Source organism: Sinocyclocheilus rhinocerous, unplaced genomic scaffold (assembly GCF_001515625.1).
Source record: "Sinocyclocheilus rhinocerous isolate Xijiao unplaced genomic scaffold, SAMN03320098_v1.1 scaffold512, whole genome shotgun sequence".
Classification (NCBI taxonomy): Eukaryota; Metazoa; Chordata; class Actinopteri; order Cypriniformes; family Cyprinidae; genus Sinocyclocheilus; species Sinocyclocheilus rhinocerous.
Genome location: NW_015638979.1, coordinates 209,396 through 227,517, shown reverse-complemented (window position 1 = coordinate 227,517; position 18,122 = coordinate 209,396). Strand labels below are relative to the sequence as shown.

Below are 18,122 nucleotides of genomic sequence, written 5' to 3'. Positions count from 1 at the left end.
TTTTTATGTTGCAAGTACAACAGTCTTTATGAGTATGACTGCGTACACAAAGCATGGCAAGACTTATAGTGGAATAATATATATTAAGAATATAATATTAAGAATAGTGGCGATAACCGAAAGTAAATGATGGGGACACTAAAAAGTATTGTGTCCAAACAACATAGAACTGTTGCAGCAAAATGACAGCAAAACTCAATATCCAACTTCAAGACCCTGTTTCCACAAAAAAATTAATAAAAAATAAAGAACTTCACAAAGCCAAAAAGCCAACACCTATGAAACAGCTGCAATTGTCAAAACTTTAATAACAGACACCAGTAAATGTAAAAATGATGGTGTTATAAGCATAAAACCTGGACAGTTGGCGCACCATGATAAGCTTCAACCTCTGACCAGGTCAATCAGCTGATTTGAATATTATCAAACTACTGTAGACAGTTTTGGAGAGAAGAGTAAGAAGCTGATTCCCTCTACCGACATCTCTAAAGCAACTGGCAGATGTTTTTATAGACAACATTCAACTGGAGACTATTCAAAAGTTGTATGAATCTATTTGAAGAAGATTGGAAGCTGCATGAAAGGTAAATGGTGGTAAAACACCTTTACAAAGAAATATTGCCTATTTTCTAGGTGTTCATGTTATTTTGTTCATCCGCTGTACTGTATATACCACCACCAAAAAGCATGGAACCATATTAGCAATGGGGCATAACACAAACTTGCTTTATTAATGTCAAAAATCAATCAATCAATCAATGAATACATACATAAATATTAATTCGTTCATTCAGTTAGTTAGTTAGTTAGTTATTCATTCATTCATTCCTATATCTGAAACTTAACCCTATGTATGCACTGAATATTTATGGAAGTCCAGGCTAGGAGTAATGGTTGAAAGCAGACTGATTTATCTGACAGACTTATATGACACTGACATTTATACTGATTTACATTTTAAGAGGGAGAACATTATAAGAATAAATGACTTAGCAAGAACCAGTTGAGTCCTCTGCACAATGTGACTTTGCTGCAGCATGGTACAACCTGCTGGTTTCGTCTGGTCAGAGGAGAACTGGCCCCCCGACTGAGCCTGGTTTCTCCCATGGTTTTTTTCTCCATTCTGTCACTGATGGAGTTTTGGTTCCTTGCCGCTGTCGCCTTTTGGCTTGCTTAGTTGAGGACACTTCATTTGCAGCAATATCGTCAACTTGATTGCACAGATGTTATTTAAACTGAACTGAGCTGGATGATGACATCACTGAATTCAATGATGAACTGCCTTTAACTGAATATTGAGTGTTTACTGTTGTCCTTTTGCATTGACACACTATTTTCCTATTTTAATATGTAAAGCTGCTTTGACAAAATCTGTATTGTTAAAAGAGCTATATAAATAAAGGTGACTTGACTTGACTTGACTTGATATATATAATATCACTTTCACAGACTTTTAAATTAAATGTCCCCTCCTGGTGGAATGACCTGCCCAACTCAATCCGAGCAGCTGAGTCCTCAGTCATCTTCAAGAAACGGCTAGAAACACATCTCTTCCATCTTTATTTGACCCTCTAGGCTAACTCTAGCACTCTCTATTCTAATTCCATCTATTTATCTATCTATCTATATTTATCTATTTGTTTTCTTTTTTTATTTAAAAAATATACTTGACCCTTTAAGACTTGCACGCTATTTATTTTCTAACTGCTTTTTTCTCTAACACTACATTTCTCTATTCTCTTTCTATTCTATCTACTTGTTTTCTTTTTATTTATTATATAACTAGTGTAATGCATTGGGCTAACTGAGACTTGTCATAGCACTTGCATATTATTGCTCTTTTGTTGATTTTGATTGCTTCCATTGTCGTCATTTGTAAGTCTCTTTGGATAAAAGCATCTGCCAAATAAATAAATGTAAATGTCTTGATAGATTTCTGATATGTATTTCAATGGAATGGAATGTATTACCGAACAACTTCAAGTGTCATTCATTTTCAGAACGGGTTGTGTAATGTTGTGTAATGTTTAATCAAATCCTTTGTGTTCCGAACCCGAATGATCCTTCAAGTTGTGTGGTAATAAATTGGTTTAAAAAGTCATTAACCTATTTAATACCATCTCCGAACTTTCTACCACGACTCTGCTGTTCTTCGGCTGGTTTTTCCTGTATACGTTGGTTGACAGATGTCTCGTCCAGTCAGCGGTGAGTAATTCCAAACCAATGGCGCTGTCTCAAACTATACCTACCTTTTCCGGTTTGTCTGATTTGTCGTTGTGTTTTCTGACTTGTTATTTTGTTTTCGAATTTGTCATTGTGTTTTCTGACTTGTTATAATGTTTTCTGAATTGTTGTTGTGCTTTCTGAATTGTTATTTTGTTTTTTAGACTTGCATTTGCGTTTGTAATTTGTTATTTTGTTTTCAGAATTGTGATTTGTTTTGCACTTCACGGCCACCGTATTAACCCCATATATGAGCAATAGTGATAAAAAAAAACATTAGCAGGTAGATGAGATAAGTGTTTGCATTCAAAACAGAAGGATAGCCTATTTTTTCATTGAATGTAACACTCAACAGCTTCATCAACATGATAGCAATAGCCAAAATATCCCTAACTCCCAAAAAAGCCACCTTCTTTAGTGTTTATTTGTAGCTTTATGATACATAAATCACAATAAAATGAAGTAATGCTTAACTAAAATGTTTGCTAGAAAAAAAATCAACATGGACAATTGCTGCCAAGTCTCACTTAAGAACATATTTAGTCTGTATATATGACACATGGTGTAGGGGAGTGAGCAAATGTCTACTGAATCCACCTTCAAAAGGTAAATGTCAGATTTTCTAGCAACTGCAAGCTCCTTTTATGGCCATCCTTTGCCCTTTTGATCAGTTTGCTGGCATTTACTTGTAGCATTACGTAAGAATTTCCTGAATAATTTTAGTTTCTCTACCTGCAGATATATAGGGCCAATTACTGTCAATGTATCAGTACATGTTGTACAATACTTTTTTTTTTTTAAACTGTCTATGGAGAAAATGAATGGGAAAAATACTTCCAGAACCAAGGCCAGTAGAAAACTGGGTAGTTACTGTTAGGGCATTTACTTGTAGCATTACGTAAGAATTTCCTGAATAATTTTAGTTTCTCTACCTGCAGATATATAGGGCCAATTACTGTCAATGTATCAGTACATGTTGTACAATACTTTTTTTTTTTTAAACTGTCTATGGAGAAAATGAATGGGAAAAATACTTCCAGAACCAAGGCCAGTAGAAAACTGGGTAGTTACTGTTAGTTGAATGTGGCATTATGAAAAATGGCCAGTGAGTGGGCTGACTGGACTTTGAATCTGTTTTAGATGAAAACGGAAGAGTTAAATCTTGTAGAGTGAGAGAAAAAATGTTGTAAACAATGAGAGACAAACGAAAGTCAAAATAGCAGTCTCACTCTCTTCATGACTGATAAATGCAACACATACCAAATTAAAATGCCTTTGTGATGCCTTCTGAGATAATTACACTTCCATATCCCCTTTCAACATCTCCAAACTGCTTGACAAGCCTTTGTTTAGTTACCCTCCCTTTTCTACATCAGACTTGAACTGTTTACATATGTTTTAGAAATGTTGGTGAAAAATAATAGGCCTGCATTACCATGCCATGTGTTTATTGAGCGATGGTATTAGCAATGTCAATGTTTATTTTAAAATCTATCTACCATCTATCTATCTATCTGGAAAAGTGTGTGTGTGTGTGTCTTTAAAAATTAAATGTTAGGCAGAATGTATAAGCAGTCTATATGATGTGCTTTATTTCCAAAATGGAAAGATATTCATCTGAAGATATTCATTCTCAAAATTAATGATTTTCTTCCCTTCTTATGATCTCATTTGTAGATAGTATATTCTATATATTATATATTTGTAGTATATTCAGGCATTTTGTCACAAGATGACATTTAAGAACCAATGGGAAGAACAGAAGAGTTATTTAAGAAAAATATGTTATGTTTATATATTAAATATATTTATATACAAGAATATAAATATATAAATGTATATACGTAAATATTTTCAAAATATATACTGTATGTGTATTTATATATACATAATAAATATACACAGTAGACATACATATATTATGAAAACAAAAACTTTTATTTTGGATGCGATTAATCGCGATTAATCATTTGACAGCACTACTTATCATATTTATTTTGTACACAAAAGGTATTTTCTCACTATAGGCCTATGCTGTGACTGAAAATAGAAACATAAAATACACCAAAACCAACATAAAGACATAAAAGTAATCCATTTTATTTGTGTACTGTAATACAAATCTTCAGAATCTATACTATTGCAAGGAACAGAACAGACCCAAATACAAGCCTTTATTCTGCAATCTTCATCTCCATCCCCAGCAGTGATGTCAAATGTCAAATGCAATGCCCATTACATATTTAAAAATTGCCACCTCAAGAAGCTTTACAACTGGTTTTACATCAGTGATCAAATGCTCATTGGATCTCAACTGCTTCGTCACAGATTGTGACATCATGTGTATCAGATGAACTGTATTTCCATGAGAAACATGCTGCTTCCCAATTTGCCAATGTATGCTTTGCCCTAAAAGTATGTACGCTTATTGTGACAAAAAGTACATACTTTTGAGTGTGTAGCAGAAAAGTAGGCAAGCTACTTCATCATAATTGTGTATTTAACTGACTGCTTTGTCACTTAGTTACATGCATTCTGTCATTGCTTAAACTGCCGTGTCAATCATCAATTCAAATATGAGAAAGAATTTTAACAATAAACAAACTTTCATTTACCACCTGCTTTCTGTGGTCAGTAAATGCCACATCAAGTGTACCAGGCACTGACGTTTATGAATCTGGCAAATAATAATCACTGTTTGTGTAATTTTGCACTGAAAAGAACGACATTAACTTTTTAATATAACACAGCGCTAGACCAGCGCATGTAGTGCCTGGTTCTGCTGGGTTGTGGGTGGTTAAAACAATGCAGGATTCGTGCTGAAATAAAGCAACTGAATTTTGAATTCATCCCTGTATGGTATGGGGATGTCAAGCATAGTGGTATTTTTGCTCATCATTCTAGGGACTGAAATGAAAGCCAGTCTGCCTGCTTCAGCAAGTTAATGGCCTTTCTCCTGCTGTAAGATAGTACTTCTCATCTGTCAAGAGAAAAACCACAGCAACATGTCTGAACCAGCTGAGTTAATTCACTGGATACGAGGTGAAAGGAGTCGTTCCTTCTACCCAGTCCTACTTGTGAGTTTTTACTGTGTACATTATTTCTGCCTCCTTCTCCCCTTTGACAACAAACAGACACTCTCAGAAACGCCCTAAATCAACATGAAATAACACAAGGCTCTTTGCTCCCACAGCAACTGAAGCCACATTGATCCCAGAGTTGTTATATCACCTGTCCTCAATCCAAAATCTACCGGCCTTTCAGTGGATGTATAATTTCAATAGCACTACTACAAGACAGAGGTAAACATTGCACCTCCTGAGGGACCATCACAGACTAAATTAATCGCTCACAGAGTGAACAAACAGTATACATGTAAAACGCAAGAAGACAACAGACATTTTGCCATTAAATGCTGTTTATACCATGGTAAATATACCTACATGGCTATTAGTGGCGAGGACTGCTGTACACTATTTACATGTGAAAGCAAAAATAGGGGTCGCAAAAGAAATCATGGTGAGGAAGAACTTATTAACTTAAAAAAGTGTGTCTATTAAGATTATATAAGTACATGATATATTTTATCTAATTTTCAATTTTTCCATCAAATTTTATTTATTTATTTATTTTATTTTTATTTTTTAATGAAGTGTTACATATGGTGCTGCTTTGCATCATGATATATAATTTATATCTGACTTCCATCGTTTTCAAAATAAAAAATATTTAATTAAATGGATTATCCAAAAAAAAAAAAAGCCATTACCTTATGGTATTCAAAGGACATCATTATAAAGTTACACTTCCTGTGGGTGGCCACAGTGCAAATATCTAATTAGTGGCAACATAAATAAGGACATGAATGTGCATGAATAAACAAAGGACTGAGGAAAAACAAAAAAACATAACAAAATAGTGTTGCACAATATGTGTTACAATAGTACTGTTACCCAAGCACCAAAAGTGGTAGTATCAGTGGTAGTTAGTATTATTTGTTCAATCCAATCTGTTTATTTATCCTTAATTTATCTGCAATAATATATACTATATAAGGCAATACAAGGACTGCATCTTGTGTTTTCCTGTTCCTTGTATAAATAAATAAACAAATAAATCTATGTCATGTCTGTTGGATACTCTTGGTGAATCATTTGTTCAGTTCGCATGAACTTAAATCATATGTGAGTGGTCACATGTTAACTTTCTTTTTGCCTTTCAAGACTTACAATAGGAAGCTGATTTAATAAAACACACACACACACACACACACACACACAAATACTCTGTGAAATTAAAGAAATTATGAGATAAATTATATTTATTATATTTGTATTTGTAAATGTTTACTCATTCTAACACTAAGTGGTATTGTTACACCACTTAGTATTGTACTGAATTATATAATTAAGATATTGTGACTCTATCCTGAAATTTCCAGATTAATTTAAATATTGGGTCTTAAGAACGGTGCTTGTTTTCTGCATACATCCAAATAATATCAGCTAAATGCCACCACTCACGCTAAAACATCTACAATCTTTTTTAAAAAAAGCTAAGAGCACTTTTTAAAAAATGGCCATTTTCAATTCTACAACACTGCTAACATGTGGTCTAATTAAAATGCATTTTTTGAATTTCTAAGCATTTAGTCGATCTCCGTCTCTGTTCTTGAGAAGTAATGTCATTTCTGCTGACTCTGTCTGCTTTGAATTGCAAATGTTTTAATTGGTTATATGCATGTTGTATGAGAAAGATCTGCACTTGCATAACCTAAATGGCTCATCACATCTAGAACCCAAGCAACCTAAACTAGTAGACATACAGCATTTGTGACCAAAACGAGCCATGCAGACAAGAACTGGGAAGTTGAGGAAGAGCTGTCAAAAACTTGAAATAAAAGGTTGCACTGCGACATCGAGCCAGCTGTCCACTGAATTATGGATGTTTCTTGGCTCCAGACTTTGCATCTGCTTGCCTAATCAACACCATTTTAAAAATGTGGTGTGCGTAGACATTAGTTGCATTTTAATTATTTGACATACCCCTTTTTTCCAAGCCAAAACTGAAGTGTTCCTCTAGACTGCGTTTATTTATAGAAGTACTTTATTCATCAGCGATGGATCCGCATTTTGCCACTGTATATCTGTACCAAAGCTATGAGTTAACGTCAACATAAAAATCACAATTGACTCTAATTTCTTGTCGCCCCTACCTCCATTCTGGTATGCCTACTTTTCAAGATCCAATCACATCCCTGTGGATAAAATCAAGTTTTACTCTACTTATTCTCATTAACTCGTTTCACTCAGAAATACATATTACTGAAATAAAATTAGTTGCAAAAGGTATTACATGGTGACATGGAACCTTTCAAAGAAAAGTATGGCTAAAGAAAAACAAACACAGCAAAGCAATCATTAAAATAAACAAATAAATAAATAAATAATAAGCAAGACAATTGCATGTATTAGCCAATGCATGTACATATTAATCACATAAGTGACATTTCAGTTCAATCAGTGTGTTTGAGTCAACAAGGGCCTGTTTTAATAACAAAGCCCCTGCTCAATCACTGTTCTCTCAAGACCTCGAATGTCACATTTGCATGTGAGACCTGAGGCTGGACAGTTTCATTACATCTTATAGTTGACCAACTCATTTGGTTGTCATTGTGCCTGTCTTGGATGATGAAACAGTCATTTTAAAACTGTAGTGTGTGTGTGTGTGTGTGTGTGTGTGCGCGTTTTTGTGACAAATGAGGACATAAATTTGTATAATGACAAGGGTATGACATAGGTATTACAAGGAGAAAGTGACTTTTCAGGACATTACCCCATGTCCCCACTTTTCACAAAAACAAACCTGTGTGTGTGTGTTTGTGTGTGTGTGTGTGTGTGTGTGTGAATTAAATTGATATCACTGAGATTTGAGGATGGGTGTGCCTCTATTCAGATGACATCAGATACAAGCCTTCTGTCCAATTGCATTGATTCAATGCCAGCTCATCATTACTCAAATATCAACATGAAATCTGATGTCAGCTAAAAAGGAAAGTCCTTTTATATTCAGAGAAAGATCTTTCCTTAAAGAGAGTATATTTTAATGACTCTATTTCCTAACAAACTTTAAGCACAAAAAGTGCTTAAAAAGTTTTAAAAGTGTTGACTAGCATTCTAAAGCATATGTAAAGTTCCTGAATGTAATTTAAAATTTAAACTGTAATGCTATATTACATTAAGTTAATATATTTTTTATTTTCTAAACTGCGATCATTGTTACAAATGTGTAATTGCAAATATATTTAAATACATGACATAGAAGTTGACAATAGAAATTGCATCAAAGTATATACTAGTTTGCCATAAATTATTGTCAGTACATTTGACAATACAATTTAACAATATTTCAAAGATAATCAAAGTAATTATTAAAAAATATATGAAGATGAGCTTAAGTATGGTGATGCATTGCTACCACTTTTTTAACAGTTTACTGCAGCTTGTTATATTCTTCTATTTATTTAACTTTTGTGGCTGAGGGATTGGAAGTCTCATACATTCACATAAAATAGCTTACTTCAACATTGCAAAATAATGTGCATATCCCCATCAGAAATTTGCACAGTGACAGTTCATCAAAATGGAGCGATATTTCTGACACGTCTCAATACAGCTTAGAAGATAACAACAGACATATTGTCCACTTGTAATCTGTTATTGGTGTGTAGCTACTTTGGGGACTTACGCCCATGACGTATTGTCCATAGCCCTGATCTTTTTTCAATTCACTCACACTATAACATCAAAATCTAGTCTAGTGGTGATAAAAAAGTCAAAAGTTTGTTTCTGATGTAAAAACAACAGACATCTTTGACTGTTGAGCAGACTGCTTTTCAGATGTTTATGCCACATTTTTTAAATGCTGTGACGTTAAAAAAAGTTTAATTTTTCAGAAACACGTCTCAAAACTCTGGGAGAGTGTCAGTCGGCAAGATTCATTAAACCATTATTGATTCAAAGAGCTGATAAGGTAATAATGAAGAGGTGAAACTGTTAATAACATGTTTAATAACTGCACACTTTACAATGTGACCATGCAAATACATTTGAAAGGAAAATTAAATAAATAAAATGCAGTAAATACAGGATATTTAAGTTACTAATGCATTTAACTTCTGATGTGGCACGTCTTTTTAGAAGACGAGCTGCATTTAAACAATGATTAATTGTAATCTTGTTGTTGTTGTTGTCAGTATTATTGTTCAAATTGCTTTTCTTCTTCTTCTTCTTTTTCTTTTTCTTCTTCTTATTTATGCTCTCAAACTACACCAGATTAGTGCATTTAACTTTTAAAAACATTTTCTTACAGGGGAGCATGCACCAGACCTCCCTAGACACAGTATGTCCAAAGTCCAAACACCATAGTCTCACAACACCCTGTGGGTAACATGCTTATCCAGAAAAAGCTGCCATACAGTTTGACATCAACAGAGTAGCTGGGCTCAGAAGAATGTACAGCATACCCTGCATTTGTGAAACATTAAGCATTGCATTTGACCAAGTTTTAAAGCAAGGGAAGTCTAAATATTTATTCATTTATTTATTTTGTTTGTTTGTTTACTTGCTTGCTTATTTATTTATTCATTCATTTTATTTAATTTTTTTCCATGGATCATACCTAATAAATATTGTTGTTTAGTGCTTGGGAGACCCCAAAATTACAAAATTGAAGGCTATGATCAGGCTTAACATCATTCTGGGAAAAGAGGGGAAAAAAGAAAGCTACTCCAAAAACTGATGTATTTTGAGCAACAAATAAACTTTCCATGCTTTCTACTATTTTGCACATCATGGCTGATAAAACTAGATTAATTAATGCCTGTCCCTGAAAACTCCCCACATGCCTTTGAACAAGGAATAGCAGCAGTCATTGTCATTAACTTTGATGGCACAGCTGTGACAAAACTAATGATTCTTTCACAGGCTTGGGAAGCAGTGGAAGTGCCTGCAGCATCACTAATTCTTCTGAAAAAGCGTGTCCTCTAAAATGTTGAACATAATGAGAATAGAGAAAGTAACCTTTGAATTGAAGTTTACAGACAGAAAGAGGAGACTGTCGGGGTAAAGTTGCTCATTCACACAAGTAGGCCTACATCAGCAGTGAGGTAATGGAGTTGAGCAGGCCACGAGACTGCATTTTCCTGTATTATTTAATTCCATGCTATGTGCAAGGATCTGTGTATATTATACTGTAGGTCTATATATAATGTGTTAATTTGTAATGTGCAATTAATTTTGCAATTGCTGCGATCTCATGTGAGTGACAGCTGTTGCTGGAGAGAGGAGGCATTATTCGCTTGTTAAGTCTGACGTCACACGTCACTTTTTCTGGGTCCAAACCACTGATCTATAATAGAGAATATTATATATAGATCAGTGGTCCAAACGCTTTATGAGATGTCAAAAGAAAAAAAAAAAAAAAGTGCTAATTAATAGCTGTTACTTTAAATATGTAAAAAAAAAAAAATTTGTTAAATCACGTTGATTATATATCATTTGTCATAGCTTGTGGAATTTAAAAGACACCGTTAACGTTATGTTAGCAACACTTGTTACATTGTAACTTGTAGAATAGCGGCCTTCTAGAGGTCCTAGTTCTCGCCTAGTGGGGGGCGTAGGTGAAATGCACGAATCAGTGCATGATAGTTAACAAAAAGTTTGTTGAGTTAAAAGATTTTTTGCTTATCCATCAGCAGCATTGCAAACACTTTGGAACTTAAAATAGTTGTAGCTACAACACCAGGACGTCTATGAGCAATGTAGGGTAGAGTGGGGACGGTTACAACAAGGGACGGTTGCAAAATGGCTTATTTCTTCAATCAGGAATGAGCCACAGTGATGATATTCATACTACACATGCTCAATCAGCCCCTCATCCTTCCTGGATAAAATCAGGCACATGTGACCATTCCTTCTACAAATAATAATTTTCATGGTAAAAAAGTATTTTTCTGAATCATCAGATTTTTTGTCATACTGTCTAAGTTGTTTGCGTGAAGCATTGTAAAAACATATGATTTAAATCTGTGTTTTCTTAGCTTCTAATAGGCATAGTTAGCATGTGTCAAAGATATTGTGTCAAGCTAATATACCAAGTTTTGTCACGGCTGTCAGTGTGGGGACAGTTGCAACACGTTGTTGCAACCGTCCCAACATGCTGTCCCTTACCACAACATTGATGTAAAAGCTTGCCATAACATTACATAATTGTAATTTTATGGATTAATAAAGAACCCCTTTCAATAGTTAGGTATTTCTCCTTTTTTATTTAAGTAAAAGTGGACTCATTTCAAAAGTGGACTTAAGTCAGTTCCATAAAATGGTAGATTTGTCTAATTTGAATTTTAAAAAAGTAAGACTGATTACCACTGTTAACTGCTAGTTGGTCAAGATATGTATTAAGTCAGTCTTAAGATAGTGGCTATGTTTATGCAATGGCCTCAGTTCAGTAACCTTTCACATATGTTAACAGAAGTAGGCTATTATTAAATTTCAGTGTCTTATAGTTCAAATGTATTGTAATAATTAACCAAGACATGGTTGTTAATTGAAAATGTTTTTTTCCCCCCATTTACTATTCTTTGTTTTTTATACAGCCAATTTAACTTATTAAAGACCATGTCTATGCACAAATAAAATAAAGAAATTGCAAAATGATATTTAAGAATTGTTTTAATTACATTTTAATGAATGTTGCAACTACCCCTGTGGACTGTTGCAACCGTCCCCTGTTGTGGGGTCAGTTGCAACATTTGACTTTGTCTATTCAAGTATAAATTGTATGTATATAATCATATGTGCACGTGTTACAGCAATGTGGGTGAGTAGCTGACTGATGTGGCTTTATTGTATTATAATTCTAGCTTTCTAATGCAAACAGTCTCTGAGAAACTAAAGCAAATGCAAAAACTGTTGCAACCGTCCCGACTCTCCCCCTACCTGTCTGTAATTAAAAAAAAAAAAATATTCTATTTGTAAAAATAGATCAAATAAAGTTTGCAGTGCATTTAACCATTAACCTAACCCTGAATGTATAAATCTCCATATAGCCTAAAAGTTAAAAATGTCATAACGTAAACATCAGACTCCTATAAATTTAATTGGCTTATGTTTTATTCGCAAATTCTCACATTTGAATATTAAATTGTGGCTCCCTCTCACACTACAGGTTATAAACTATATTTTAAATTAGATTCAGACTGCAAAGTCAGCCTACTGACAGACTATAGCAAACGCGTAGAACCTCTATGGAAACCGGTGAAAGACGGCTAGGAATAACCATATGACTACAGACGAACCATAGGCCTTTCTTTACGCAACACAGCTGTCTGTGATCCAAAAAGTTTATACCAACACGTTTATGTGATGTAAAATAGTCTTTCACTTGTAAATATCATGATGTAATTTTCAGAGAAATAATGAATCGCGTTTTCTTCCTACCCTACTACCTGAAGTCTAACAGGCATTGTGACGAATTAAAAAAATTATATATATATATATATATATATACACACACACACACAAACACAAACACACACATACATACATAATCAATCGAAATTCAATATTCTCGTAATTTCACCGAAATCATCTTGCTGGGTAATATGTCTCTCATTTAATCAGACAAAAAATATACAATATATACGCCATAGCTTAAACACTTTTTGTGTGCGTGCCATATGCAAGTTTGATGTGGCTTCAACAAACGCAAATTCAACGTCCATCTATATTCAAGGTCTAAAGGACTTTTGTAGTCATACCCAAGAAAAGTGGTATTCCTATAGGAGATTAATGACAATGACACCTAGCTTATAAAACAGACTTTCAACTTACCGTGAGCTGCGGCAACAAAACCTGCGAAAAGCAGCAGGATCTGCTTCAATGTGCCCATCGTGTCCGCTGTAATTCCACGCAGCGCCACGATGTCTTGCGGTTTATTTTCTCCGATCACAGTAATGCATAGAGATCCAGCTTTGGCAAGAACATCTGACGCCTATGGCACACGGATTCGTCTATATTAGCTCTCATATCACCGAGAATAGCCACTGCAGAGACGAGACACGGTGGTGTTGGGACCAAAAGTGATTCCCTCGGTCCAAACCGTGGAGACAGAATGGAGCGATGAGGCAGTCCGCATCTAGAGGAAGGCGCTGGACTCAACCATCATGTGAGATACAGGGGAATATGGATGGAGATCTACAGTCTGCAGACTCTTATGGGTCCACATAAAAATATCAACTCATAAAGTCGCTTTTAAGGGAGCCATATAATTTTACAGGAACAATCCGAAAAAGCCTGCAACCTCCCCAGTAAGGAAAAAATATATATATTATAATAATAATAAATAAATGCAGTATGGGATTACTAATAGAATTTCGCTCATATTTGGGTCTGATCCTAACGAAATCAAATTTTCTTGAATCCAACATATGTTTAATATAAAACACTCTTATAGAAAGCATTCTGTGTGCAGTTTTATTATTCCCAATGTAGAACATCCCATACAAATGTATGTAAAGAAATTCTTTTAGGATTTTAAAACTTGTAAAACACCTGAATGAATGAATGAATGAATCGATTAAAAAACTATTAAAAACCTGAATACTTGTCCAATAATAATCTAAATGGATGAAAGAGAGAGGTTCTGGATATCCAAAGGTGTTTAAAGAAAATCTTTCCATGTTTGAAAGAGTTGTGATACATATTTCACCATATCCAAAATAACTCACGAATCAAATAAGCATGTAGTTCGAATTTTCAATTAATCTTGAAAATTTCTACTTTTAAATTACGACGAATTCTAGTAAGAGTCATGTACGCATTTAAGGCAACACTGACTTGCAAAATGTAAAATCAACATAGTTAATACGAAGCAACAGTTTTAATGTTAGGATGAGCATGACATTTGGCGATATGTCTGGGCGTGTGGATGAATGTGTTTTGATGACAACTTTGTTTACGCAACCTCATGACAGGAATATTTATATAAAACGCAGCTCATCATTCTTAATGCACCCCCCGCATCCGATCCAATATAACGCACACGTTCAAACTCACACACCCTCTGGAAAAGAGTGCAGCACACTTCATCAGCAGACAGCACATGTCTCACAGTTCCCTATGATACTAATAATGGCTGCAAAATGCGTTGGTCTGATGGCATTTCTTTGAGTTTGAGAGCGAGGCTTATTATCGGGTCGATTTAAAATGTGGCTTTGCTGCCATCTACTGAGCCTGGACAGTCAGATTAATAAACTGAACATGATTTGTATAGTGGAAGACGCAAGTGCGAGACCATTAAATACCGTCATTTTGCATTGTTTTCCACTTAAATTGAATAATTAAAATTCATATTATACTATCAACATAACAAATTGATTGAAATGTTAATGAATTTCAGAATGTCTTAGTATTTGGTATGCCGTCTTTGTTGTATAAGTCCTGATCGAATGCTTTCCGGTATGATTTGAAAATGTTTGAGAACATATTATGCGTCAATAAAAGAAAAAAAAAAAAAAAAGGTTCTGTACATAGTAGGGGTTCACATGATCAGTGTCACACATGTAATTAAATTATTAAAGGAGATTTTTTTTTATCATTTGTGCTCTTTCTTATTCCAAATTCGATGCTTGAGGGCTTTAATTTCGTCTACATATTGACTGCATTGATATCGGTGTCGCTGTCCACGATGTGGTGCTGAAACAGTGCTGTCATTGACTCCAGCAAAGGAAAATAATAATGTTCCCTCCCCAGTGCGTTCTGTGAAGGACACATTTAGCACCACCTGTTCCAGATCTTTTTTCCATAGCAGAGGCCTGAGATTCTGCTTTAAAATTGATCAAATCAGAAAGAACAAACAACACTTCTGCCTTTGGCTTGTTTTGAACAAAGCACATCCTTTAATCTAATTATATTCAGATTTGTCAATGGAAGATGTCTTGCATGCTAAATTATTTAGTATTGTATGTTGATGTAAGGTTGGTTTGTGCTTAACTAGTGAAAAAGACATAGACATTGTATGTAAGGTACATTTATTTTATACATATACTAAAAAATAAATAAACATTTATTCTGTTCTGTTTGAACATTTTATGTGATTGTACTTATTTCATGCTTAATTCTAATGCACACAGAGAAACTTTAAACTACAAATTAAATGGTATAAGTAAAATATAGCTTTTACAAATGCAGTAAAAAAAATACACTGGTTTACTGGATATAGATGCTTGTTTCCATCTTCAACTTGTTTGAAAGTTAAAAGACTTAATATGTGCATATTAGGCCTAACAGATTCATGGCTTGTAGCGATTTAACAAAGACTTTTCATTTTAAACCCCTATGGGAAGAATGAATGGAAAAAATACTTCCAGAACCAGTGCTGCTGAAAAAGAGGGCCAGCACTATAATACTCTATTGTAGCATGTTTAGTGTGTAAACAAACCTGTGTGACTATAGCAACCTGGGATCATCATAAATGTATATTATTAATTAATTAACATTTTATTTTAAATCAAAATTGACAGCACAACATTAAGACATGGTTTCATATTATATTATATTATATTATATTATATTATATTATATTATATTATATTATATTATATTATTACACATTGCCCATGACATCATCTGAATAAAGTTAGAATAATTTGTTATTATTAATAAATGTTTATTAATTTCAGTTTCGAAGTTTCTTAATTTCATTCCAAAGTCTTTCCAAAGACTTTTAAATCCATTCACTGATAAGTCCAAAATTTTAAAATCAGTTAATTTGTTTTATTTTCCACTTCATTTTGTATGCATCTCTATCATGTATCTCTTTACCATATATGTTATCTATTTTATAGTTATCTATTTTAATAGTTTTACATAAAGAAGCATATATGTTTTGTAAATGTTGTAAATTCCAACAATCATGCCAATAAAGCTTTGATTTTATTAATCAAATGAATTAACTTTACTGTATGAGAATTTAACATATTACACTGCAAAAAATGGCTTATCTAAAAACTTATTTTTGTCTTGTTTCTAGTCAAAATATCTAAAAATTCTTAAATCAAGATACTTTTACTAGTGACTTAAGATATTTAGTCTTGTTTCCAGGGGAAAAAACTAAATTAAGTGCATTTTGCTTAAAACAAGTAAAATTATTTGTCAGTGGGGTAAGTAAAATATTTTTAAAACAAGAGCATAGTACTTACCCAACTGGCAGATAATTTTACTTGTTTTAAGCAAAATGCACTTAATTTAGTTTTTTTTTTCCCTGGAAACAAGACTAAATATCTTATGTCACTTGGCTTATCTAGTAAAAGTATCTTGATTTAAGAATTTTTAGATATATTTTGACTAGAAACAAGACAAAAATACTAAGTAAGATAAGCCATTTTTTGCAGTGTAGGCTAAAATATTTGGTAAAGCTTCAGTATAGGGACCAATTCTCACTATTAACTAGTTGCTTATTAGCATGCTTATTATTAGCATATTGGCTTTTTATTAGTACTTATAAAGCACATATTCTGCATGATCATATTCTACATCTCTAATCCTACCCAATACCTAAACTTAACAACTACCTAACTAACTATTAATAAGCAGCAAATTAGGAGTTTATTTAGGCAAAATTCATAGTTACTGGTTTGTTAATAGCGAGAATTGAACCTTAAAGGCACAATATGTATTAAATTATTAAAATATCCAAAAACCACTAGAACAGTGTTATATATTTTGCTGACTTGTGTATTTACATTATCCCAAATGTTTTGAAGAATGTTTAAATCCAGAGAAATAAGCAATTTTAACTAGTAGAGCAACAGACCAGCTAAGTTAGCTAGGATGCTACCATCCAAAAACAGACTTTTTGTTTCTTACCTTCACATTTGGGCCTTTTTCCCGATTTTTAACAAATTGGGTTAACCATCCCAGCTCTGCCATGATCTTGTATGGACTTGGATCACTGCTTCTTGCGTGGACCCTCTTCTTGATCCTCACAAACTTGTCTCTTAAGTTCTTCCACACTTTAACGTTACGGCATTCTGCCTCGTCTTTCCCCGTAGCGGCAGCGACATCGTTCCACGCTTTCTGAATCAACTGAAGGTCACTATGATCGCGCATATTCGGATCATAGAGGTGCTTGTGCCGACGCACTTGCTCCGCTAATATTCTCTCGAAGTTATTCATTTTAATGAATTTGCGAAATTTTGAGATGTATGAACGCGCGCGGTATTGCGCTGACGTCACTGCTGCGCGCGGACGCAAATGTTGGCGCTTGCAGTGCTGCAGTGCTTGACATTCACGGCTGTTGGCGCTGTAGTATAAAACAGCTTTTTCTTTAAAAGATTGATATGCCTAGACTAACGTTACACCTTTAATCTAAATTTACAACCAAAAACGAGTACGGAATTTTCGAGTCTACAGAGTCTGTGTTAACAGCTCGTACAGTATACAAGAAGAGCCACCAAACCAACACATTAGCCCTATTCGCACGACATTAGTATTACCTGGTGACCTCCAGTCATTTGTAATAATTGCGGAGGTTGTCTGTCATCTTAATCCCCTGCGAATCGGCCATGTCTGTAACTTGTAAAGTAAAAACTCCCCCGCAAATGACCTACCATATTTCGCCGAACACCGAGTAGTGTCATTGTGTCGCCTGCCAATGACGTCATAACCCCTCGATTTCCGGGTTTTTTTTCGTAGAAAACATGTAAACACCAAAGACGCTTTTATATGTTGTGCATTTTAATAGACCGGTGACGACCGCACAGAACAGAACTTTCAAATGTATCTACTATGATAAAACAGCGCTGCTTTTTTCCCCCACATACGCACGACCGGAAG

At 34.2% G+C, this 18,122-nt stretch overlaps 1 protein-coding gene across 1 annotated transcript in view; it reads right to left on the bottom strand.

Moving 5' to 3' along the window:
• Positions 1-13,379, bottom strand: part of LOC107750749 (CUB and sushi domain-containing protein 1) — a 495,842-nt gene extending 482,463 nt beyond the window's left edge. The window contains exon 1 of the mRNA XM_016566272.1: positions 13,119-13,379. Within this exon, the coding sequence (XP_016421758.1) occupies positions 13,119-13,176 (58 nt within the window). The 5' untranslated portion in view covers positions 13,177-13,379. The remainder of the gene's footprint in view (positions 1-13,118) is intronic.
• Positions 13,380-18,122: the final 4,743 nt, after the last annotated feature.